Below are 10,208 nucleotides of genomic sequence, written 5' to 3' on the forward strand. Positions count from 1 at the left end.
GCTGTGTCCAGCCGCCTCTTGAATACATTCAATGTTTTGACATCAACTACTTCCTGTGGTAATGAATTCCACAGGCTCACCACTCTTTGGGAGAAGAAATGTCTCCTCATCTACATCCTAAATGGTCTACCCTGAATCCTCAGACTGTGACCCATGGTTCTGGATTCCCCCACCATTGGGAATATCCTCCCTGCATCTACCCAGTCTAGTCCTGTTAGGATTTTATAAATCTCTATGAGATCCCCACTCATTCGTCCAGTGAAAACAATCCTAACCTGACTCTATCAATTTCTCCTCATACATCAGTCCCGCCATCCCCGGAATCAGCCTGGTAAACCGTCACTGCATTCCCTTGAGAGAAAGAAAATCTTTCCTCAGAAAAGGCCTTCCTCACCAAGATGATTGCAACAACGTAAGAGTTTTAACAACACCAGGTTAAAATCCCACTCCATCTGACGAGGGAGCAGCACTCCGAAAGCTAATGGCATTTGCTACCAAATAAACCTGTTGGACTTTAACCTGGTGTTGTTAAAACTCTTACTGTGTTTACCCCAGTCCAACGCCGGCATCTCCACATCATGATTCCAACAACACATCCCTGATCCTGTACTCGAAACTTCTCGCAATGAAGGCCAACACGCCATTTGCCTTCTTTACCGCCTGCTGCACCTGCATGCTTACCTTCAGTGACTGGTGCACTGGGGCACCCAGGTCCCGCTGCACACTCCCCTCTCCCAATTTACAGCCGTAATCTGCTGCCTTGTTTTTGCTTCCAAAGTGAATAACTTCACATTTATCCAAATTATACTGCATCTGCCATTGATTTGCCCACTCACCCACCTTGTCCAGATCATTCTGAAGGGTCTCTGCATCCTCGTCATAATTCACCCTCCCACCCAACTTGGTATCATCTGCAAACTTTGAGATGTTACATTTTGTTCCCACATCCAAATCATGAATATATATTGTGAATAGCTGGGGTCCCAGAACCGCTCCCTGTGGCACTCCACTAGTTACTGCCTGCCAATTTGAAAAGCACCCATTAATTCCTACTCTTTGTTTCCTCCCTACCAACCAGTTTTCTATCCATTTCAATACACTTCCCCCAATCCCATGCGCTTTAATCTTGTACAATAATCTCTTGTGTGTGACTTTGTCAAACGCTTTCTGAAAGTCCAAATATACCACATCGACTGGTTCCCTCTTGTCAACTCTATTAGTTACATCTTTAAAGAATTCCAACAGATTTGTCAAGCATGATTTCCCCTTCATAAATCCATGCTGACTCTGTCTGATCCTGCCATGCTTTCTAAATGCTCTTCTATAAATTCCTTGATAATGAATTTGAGAATTTTCCCCACTACCGATGTTAATTCCCTGGGAAAAAGCCTCTGAGAGTCCACCCGATCTATGCCTCTCAACATCTTATACACCTCTATTAGGTCTCCCCTCATCCTATGTCTCTCCAAGGAGAAAAGTTGATGTCAAAATATTGACTGTATTCAAGAGACGGCTAGATATCGTACTTGGGGCGAATGGGATCAAAGGTTATGGGGAAAAAGCAGGATCAGGCTATTGAGTTGGGTGATCAGTCATGATCATAATGAATGACGGAGCAGGATCGAAGGGCCAAATGGCCTCTTGCTGTTCCTATCTTCTATGTTTCTATGAGTGACGTGAGAAAAATGACAATGCGTGTAATTAGAGAATAAATTACAAGTTAAACGTTTCGAAGTACAGTCAGCATTCACTTTCAAAATGGAAATGGACACAAAACGTGAAAGAAAAACATTTCACAGAGTTACAGGGAGAGAGAATGTGCATAGATCCAATTGGGTAGTGCTTGAGAAGTGCCAAAATCTTCTTAACAAAGCAATAATCTCCTTGCCTCTGTTCTATTACTCTTTGATTTCATTGTTCGTATCAATAAGGCAATGTTTCTTTCAAGAAATAATATTTTTCTCACGACTTGTCTGACTGAGAGGTGAGGCAGAGGCACAATGCGAGGTTATACACTTTGGAGGAAATAATAACAAATGGGATTACTATCTCAATGGAAACAAATTAAAACATGCTACTGTGCAAAGGGACCTGGGGGTCCTTGTGCATGAGACGCAAAAGCCCAGTCTGCAGGTACAACAGGTGATCAAGAAGGCAAATGGGATGTTGGCCTATATTGCGAGGGGGATAGAATATAAAAGCAGGGATGTCTTGATGCACCTGTACAGGGCATTGGTGAGGCCGCAGCTGGAATACTGTGTGCAGTATTGGTCCCCTTATATGAGGAAGGATATATTGGCATTGGAGGGAGTGCAGAGAAGGTTCACCAGGTTGATACCGGAGATGAGGGGTTTGGATTATGAGGAGAGGCTGAGGAGATTGGGTTTGTACTCGTTGGAGTTTAGAAGGATGAGGGGGGATCTTATGGAGACTTATAAGATAATGCGGGGGCTGGATAGGGTGGAGGCGGAGAGATTCTTTCCACTTAGTAAGGAAGTTAAAACTAGAGGACACAGCCTCAAAATAAAGGGGGGTCGGTTTAAGACAGAGTTGAGGAGGAACTTCTTCTCCCAGAGGGTGGTGAATCTCTGGAATTCTCTGCCCACTGAGGTGGTGGAGGCTGCCTCGCTGAATATGTTTAAAGCGCGGATGGATGGATTCCTGAGCGGTAAGGGAATTAAGGGTTATGGGGATCAGGCGGGTAAGTGGTACTGATCCACGTCAGATCAGCCATGATCTTATTGAATGGCGGGGCAGGCTCGAGGGGCTAGATGGCCTACTCCTGCTCCTATTTCTTATGTTCTAAAGGACTTTTAAACTTGGAGTTGGCCACTTGACTCTTCAAGTTGGTATCAACATGCAATAAGATCATGCCTGATCAAATTGAGTTGGAGAATTTGATCAGGCTGGAGCAACATCGAGTTCTCAGTATAATACTGAGCTTGTATAAGGAGATTATTCGCCCAAAGAGTCTGCACCGACGCTGCACCATCCTCCCCTGGCCCACCACCCAACTGGGCGGCACGGTGGCTAGCATTGCTATCTCACAGTGTCAGGGACCCAGGTTCGATTCCAGCCAAGGGTAACTGTCTGTGTGGAGTCTGAACGTTCTCCCCATGTCTGCGTGTGTTTCCTCCAGGTGCTCTGGTTTAGTCCCACAGTCCAAAGATGTGCGGGTTAAGCTTGATTGGTTATGCTAAATTGATCCTTAGTGTCAGGGGATTAACAGGGTAAATACGTGAGGTTATAAGTATAGGGCTTGGGTGGGATTGTGGTCGGTGCAGTCTCGATGGGCCGAATGGCCTCCTTCTGCACTGTAGGGATTCTATGATTCTATCCACAATATCCCTGTATTTCCGCACATTTTCCATGATCAATTCACTATATCACAAACCTTGGGGCACTAAAGGACAATTTAGCATGGCCAATCCACTTAGCCTGCAAATCTTTGGACTTTGGGAGGAAACCGGAGCACCCGCAGGAAACCCATGTGCAAATTCGACATTGGTAGTCACCTAGCGCTAGTATCAAACCCAACTTCCTTGTGCTGTGAGAAAGCAGTGCTAACCACTGGGCTTCCATGCTGCTTTTTATCACCTTGTGAGATTCCGTTTTCACCATTACGCGTCAGCAAAAATAACAGTCAAAAGCAATGTATCAATAAATGTATTGGCTTAGTGGATAAATGTATAATGGATATAAAACGTGAGGTAACCTAAACTGTGTTTTTTTTCAGGATGAGCAAACAACTGAATGATGCTGTTTTCTAATTGTGTCCTTGTGGGGTTTAATATCGGTATAAAAATGAAACTTCAGAACAGCAGCGAACTTGGGTGCTTCTCTCCACTGTCTCTCTCAGAAGATGCACTTCCCACCAAGAGGTCCAATCTATGCCACATACTACACTGCCCTTGCTGGGATCGCAGTTCCAGGTAAGGTGTTTCAGAGAGTTAATGACTGAGATAAGTACTGGATGTATGCACTTTTCCAGCAACTTGCTTATGACAACACCTTGTGGCACCTGTCAGGTTGGATCACTGTTATAAAATGAACCTCTGATGTTTTCCTTGCGGTGATATTATGAAGTTCAAAAGTGTTAAACTAATACAATTATTTCCATGCTATCAGCAACTGTATATGTCCCAGAACAAATGAATCAAGTTTGAACATCAGTGTTTGATTGAAATTTGTACTTGAACCTTATGTTAATGCTGAAGAACAACACATAGCAACATTGTCATGTGAAACCCAGTGTATATGTTTGATTGACGTGATTTATTGTCACACGCACTGGGATAAGTGGAAAATTATTCTTTCTTGTGCGCTATACAGACAAGGCATACTGTACATAGAGAAGGAAAGGAGAGGGTGCAGAAAATATTGTTACAGTCATAGCTAAGGTGTAGCGAAAGATCAACTTAATATATTGTATGCCCACTCAAAAGGCAACATGGAAGAAGCTGTTCTTGAGTCGGTTGGTAAGTTATCTCAGACTTTTATATATTTTTCCCCACGAAAGAAGGTGGAAGAGAGAATGTCCAGAGTGCATGGGGTCCTTAATTATGCCGGCTGCTTTGCTGAGGCAGCGGGAAGTGTAGACAGAGTCAATGGATGGGAGACTGGTTTGCGTGATGGATTTGGCTGCATGCACCATGTTGGTGTGGTTTCACCAACGCCCTATACAATTGCAAAAAAGCAGCTTTGGGGCGGCACGGTGGCACAATGGTTGGCACTAATGCCTAATAGTGCTCGGGACCTGGGTTCAATTCTGGCCGCTGTTCACTGTCTGTGTGGAGTTTGCACATTCTCCCCGTGTCTGTGAGGATTTCCTCCGGGTGCTCCGGTTTCCTCCCACAGTCCAAAGATGTGTGGGTTAGGTTGATTGGCCATATTAAGTTGACCCTAGTGTCTGGGGATTAGCGGTGTATGCGTGGGGTTGCGGGAACAGGGCCTGGGTGGGGTTGTGGTCGTTGCAGACTTGATGGGCCAAATGGTCTCTTTCTGCACTGTAGGGATTCGATGAAACTCTATTCCGATACTAAAATCCTCCCTCTATGAAGGCCAATTCTCCAGTTTTGTTTCATACCCTCTCTGTCTTTCTTTCCCACAGTGAATTTAGTGGCGATTGTGATCCTGTCCCGTGGAAAGTGTGGTCTCTCCAGATGCATCACTTGGTACTTAGTGTCCATGGCGGTGACAGATCTGCTGGTCATCCTCACTGCCGTCATTTTAAACCGCATTCCGGCTATTTTTTTCCCAGGTAGTTTCCTGTCCATCACTCCAGTGTGCAGTTTCAGCATTGCGTTAATTTATGCTTCCAGAGATGGTTCTGTCTGGTCAACAGTGGCCTTCACTGTTGACCGATTTGTTGCTATCTGCTGCCTGAAATTGAAAACAAAATACTGTGTCAGGAAAATGGCAGCTGTGATAATAGGAACGGTTTGTTCTTTGGGATGTTTGAAAAGTGTTCCCTGGTACTTTATTCATGAACCCATGTAAGTAATCGACAATGTCCCGTGGTATTGCAGGCTGGAAAATCTCCGTTATACTTCTCCTGCCTGGAGAGCATTTGACTGGTTTGACCGCATTTTAACTCCTTGTCTACAAACTAGATTTGCAGGGGGGTGGGAACCAGAGTGCCAGAGCAGATAGTGGAGCGGGGGTAAAAAGACAGGTTAGTTCAAGCAAAATCACAAATGGAAGGGTAGAGTGTGGTGGAAATAATGTTTTGAGGTGTGTCTATTTCAATGCCAGGAGTATTGTGGGGAAGGCAGATGAGCTGAAGGCGTGGATAGACACGTGGAAATATGACATTATAGCCATTAGTGAAACTTGGCTACAGGAGGGGCAGGACTGGCAGCTCAATGTTCCAGGGTTCCAATGTTTCAGGCGGGATAGAGGCAGAGGGATAAAAGGTGGGGGGGTGGCATTGTTGGTCAGGGAAAATGTTACAGCGGTACTCAGGCAGGATAGATTAGGGAGCTTGTCTACAGAGGCCCTATGGGTGGAGCTGAGAAACAGGAAAGGTATGACCACATTAATGGGCTTGTATTATAGACCACCCAATAGTCAGCGAGAATTGGAGGAGCAAATCAGCGGAGAGATAGCTGACAACTGCAAGAAACACAAAGTTGTGATAGTTGGGGATTTTAATTTTCCACATATAGATTGGGACTCGCATACTGTTAAAGGTTTAGACGGGGTAGAGTTTGTAAAATGTGTTCAGGAGAATTTTCTACATCAGTATATAGAGGTGCCAACTAGAAAGGATGCGATATTGGATCTCCTATTGGGAAATGAGTTAGGGCAGGTGATGGATGTGAGTGTGAGGGAACACTTTGGATCCAGTGATCATAATGCCATTAGTTTCAACCTGATAGTGGATAAGGATAGATCTGGTCCTCGGGTTGAAGTTCTGAACTGGAAAAAGGCCAAATTTGATGAAATGAGAAGGGATCTGGGAAGTGTGGATTGGCACAGGCTGTTCTCTGGTAAGGATGTAAATGGAAAGTGGGAGGCCTTCAAAGGAGAAATTTTGAGAGTGCGCAGAGTTTGTATGTTCCTGTCAGGATTAAAGGCAAAGTAAATAGGAATAAGGAACCTTGGTTCTCGAGGGAGATTGTAACACTGATTAAGAGGAAGAGAGAGTTGTACGAAATGTACAGGCAGCAAGGAACACATCAGATGCTCAAGGAGTATAAAAAGTGCAAGAAGCTACTTAAGAGGGAAATCAGGAGGGCTAAAAGAAGACATGAGGTTGCTTTGGCAGACAGAAGGAAAATCCAAAGAGCTTCTATAGGTATGTTAGGAGCAAAAGGATAGTGAGGGATAAAATTGGTCCTCTTGAAGACCAGAGTGGTAGACTGTGTATGGAACCAAAAGAGATGGGGGAGATACTAAATGGTTTTTTTGCATCCGTATTTACTGAGGAAACGGGCATGGAGTCTACGGAAATAGGGCAAACTGGTAGGGAGGCCATGGAACCTTTACAGATTAAAGGGGAGGAGGTGCTCGCTGTCTTGAGGCAAATCAGAGTGGATAAATCCCCAGGACCGGACAGGGTATTCCCACGGACCTTGAGGGAAGCTAGTGTTGAACTTGCAGGGGCCCTGGCAGACATATTTAAAATGTCAGTATTCACGGGGGAGGTGCCGGACGATTGGAGGGTGGCTCATGTTGTTCCGTTGTTTAAAAAAGGTTCCAAAAGAAATCCGGGAAATTATCGGCCAGTAAGTTTGACGTCGGAGGTGGGCAAGTTATTGGAAGGTGTGATAAAGGATAGGATCTACAAATATTTGGATAGACAGGGACTTATTAGGGAGAGTCAACATGGCTTTGTGCGTGGTAGGTCATGTTTGACCAATCTATTAGAGTTTTTCGAGGAGGTCACCAGGAAAGTGGATGAAGGGAAGGCGGTGGATGTTGTCTACCTGGATTTCAGCAAGGCCTTTGACAAGGTCCCTCATGGGAGGTTAGTTAGGAAGGTTCAGTCGCTAGGTATACATGGGGAGGTAGTAAATTGGATAAGACACTGGCTCAATGGAAGAAGCCAGAGAGTGGTTGTGGAGGATTGCTTCTCTGAGTGGAGGCCTGTGACTAGTGGTGTGCCGCAAGGATCGGTGTTGGGTCCATTGTTGTTTGTCATCTATATCAATGATCTGGACGATAATGTGGTAAATTGGATCAGCAAGTTTGCTGATGGTACAAAGATTGGAGGTGTAGTGGACAGTGAGGAAGGTTTTCAAAGCTTGCAGAGGGATTTGGACCAACTAGAAAAATGGGCTGAAAAATGGCAAATGGAATTTAACGCAGACAAGTGTGAGATATTGCACTTTGGAAGGACAAACCAAAGAAGAACGTACAGGGTAAATGGTAGGACTCTGAAGAGTGCAGTTAATAGAACATAGAACATAGAAAGCCACAGCACAAACAGGCCCTTCGGCCCACAGGTTGCGCCGATCACATCCCCACCTCTAGGCCTATCTATAGCCCTCAATCCCATTAAATCCCATGTACTCATCCAGAAGTCTCTTAAAAGACCCCAACGAGTTTGCCTCCACCACCACCGACGTCAGCCAATTCCACTCACCCACCACCCTCTGAGTGAAAAACTTACCCCTGACATCTCCTCTGTACCTACCCCCCAGCACCTTAAACCTGTGTCCTCTCGTAGCAACCATTTCAGCCCTTGGAAATAGCCTCTGAGAGTCTACCCTATCCAGACCTCTCAACATCTTGTAAACCTCTATCAGGTCACCTCTCATCCTTCGTCTCTCCAGGGAGAAGAGACCAAGCTCCCTCAACCTATCCTCATAAGGCATGCCCCCCAATCCAGGCAACATCCTTGTAAATCTCCTCTGCACCCTTTCAATGGCTTCAACATCTTTCCTGTAATGAGGAACAGAGTTGAACAGAGGGATCTGGGAATACAGGTACAGAATTCCCTAAAAGTGACGTCACAGATGGATAGGGTCGTAAAGAGTGCCTTTGGTACATTGGCCTTTATAAATCGGAGTATTGAGTATAAAAGTTGGAGTGTTATGGTAAGGTTATATAATAAGAAGTTTAACAACACCAGGTTAAAGTCCAACAGGTTTATTTGGTAGCAAAAGCCACACAAGCTTTCGGAGCTGCAAGCCCCTTCTTCAGGTGAGTTCTTCACCTGAAGAAAGGGCTTGCAGCTCCGAAAGCTTGTGTGGCTTTTGCTACCAAATAAACCTGTTGGACTTTAACCTGGTGTTGTTAAACTTCTTACTGTGTTTACCCCAGTCCAACGCCGGCATCTCCACATCAAGGTTATATAAGGCATTGGTGAGGCCGAATTTGGAGTATTGTGTGCAGTTTTGGTCACCTAGTTACAGGAAGGATGTAAATAAGATTGAAAGAGTGCAGAGAAGGTTCACAAGGATGTTGCCGGGACTTGAGAAGCTGAGTTACAGAGAGAGATTGAATAGGTTGGGACTTTATTCCCTGGAGCGTAGAAGATTGAGGGGAGATTTGATAGAGGTGTATAAGATTTTGATGGGTATAGATAGAGTGAATGCAAGCAGGCTTTTTCCGCTGAGGCTAGGGGAGAAAAAAACCAGAGGGCATGGGTTAAGGGTGAAAGGAGAAAAGTTTAAAGGGAATATTAGGGGGGGCTTCTTCACGCAGAGAGTGGTGGGAGTGTGGAATGAGCTGCCGGATAAAGTGGTAAATGCGGGGTCACTTTTAACATTTAAGAAAAACTTGGACGGGTTCATGGATGAGAGGGGTGTGGAGGGATATGGTCCAAGTGCAGGTCAGTGGGACTAGGCATAAAATGGTTCGGCACAGACAAGAAGGGCCAAAAGGCCTGTTTCTGAGCTGTAATTTTCTATGGTTCTATGGTTCTAATTCCTCCTGATCATTCTGCTCAATGTCCTGACTGTCAGACACATTCTAGCAGCGAGCAGAGCCCGCAGAAGACTCAGGTGCCACAGCAATGCAGAGGATCAGAGCGACCCAGAGATGGAGAGCCGGAGAAAGTCTATCATTTTGCTGTTTGCTATCTCTGGCACCTTCATCCTCTTGTGGATGACATATGTGGTGCAATTCTTGTATGAGCGACTGACAAACAATTATCAGATCCTGGGCTTCACCGATCCCAAGTTCATTCTTCAAGAAAGTGCCAACATGCTCCAGCTGCTGAGTTCCTGCACAAATACATTCATTTACGCAGTGACTCAGCGGAAATTTAGAGAGGAGTTGAAGAATCTGGTCAAACGTCCATTGAGCCGACTTGTGAAATTAATTCAGCAATGATTTCAAACAATAATGCGACAGAGCACAGGAAAGAGGTAGACAATCTGATGAACTGGTATGACAACAATAATTTGTACCTCAATGATTGTAAAACGAAGGAGATATTCATGGACCTCAGGAACAGTAGTTGAGGACATGCCCCTGTGTATATCAACGGGGATGAAGTTGAAATGGTTGAGAGCTTCAGAATTCTATGTGTCCAGATCACCAGCAACCTGTCCTGGTACCTCCATGCCATCGCTAAAGCTAAGAAAGCCCACCAACTTTCTGAGGAGGCGAAAGAAATTTGACATGTCTGCTCCGACTCTCACCAATATTTACAGGTGCACCATAGAAAGCATTCTTTCCAGTTGTATCACAGCTTGGTATGGTTCCTGCTTCAACCAAGACCGTAAGAATCTACAAAGGGTCATGAATGTAGCCCA

The 10,208-nt window shown here is 45.1% G+C and overlaps 1 protein-coding gene across 1 annotated transcript; it reads left to right on the forward strand.

The window, feature by feature from the left end:
* Positions 1–3,862: 3,862 nt before the first annotated feature.
* LOC144485835 (putative G-protein coupled receptor 139) lies at positions 3,863–9,783 on the forward strand. The gene is made up of 3 exons (XM_078203908.1): positions 3,863–3,932; positions 5,111–5,495; positions 9,414–9,783. The coding sequence occupies exons 1-3, from the start codon at positions 3,863–3,865 to the stop codon at positions 9,781–9,783; spliced, it is 825 nt and encodes a 274-aa protein (XP_078060034.1).
* The last annotated feature ends 425 nt before the right edge of the window (positions 9,784–10,208 follow it).

Source organism: Mustelus asterias, unplaced genomic scaffold, assembly GCF_964213995.1.
Source record: "Mustelus asterias unplaced genomic scaffold, sMusAst1.hap1.1 HAP1_SCAFFOLD_234, whole genome shotgun sequence".
Classification (NCBI taxonomy): domain Eukaryota; kingdom Metazoa; phylum Chordata; class Chondrichthyes; order Carcharhiniformes; family Triakidae; genus Mustelus; species Mustelus asterias.

Excerpts from the sequence above, each read along its gene's own strand:
- LOC144485835 (XM_078203908.1), top strand. The coding sequence starts at position 3,863 with ATGCACTTCCCACCAAGAGGTCCAATCTATGCCACATACTACACTGCC. Across the intron at positions 3,933-5,110 it reads TGCTGGGATCGCAGTTCCAG|TGAATTTAGTGGCGATTGTG; the intron begins GTAAGGTGTTTC and ends TCTTTCCCACAG. Across the intron at positions 5,496-9,413 it reads TACTTTATTCATGAACCCAT|ACACATTCTAGCAGCGAGCA; the intron begins GTAAGTAATCGA and ends CCTGACTGTCAG.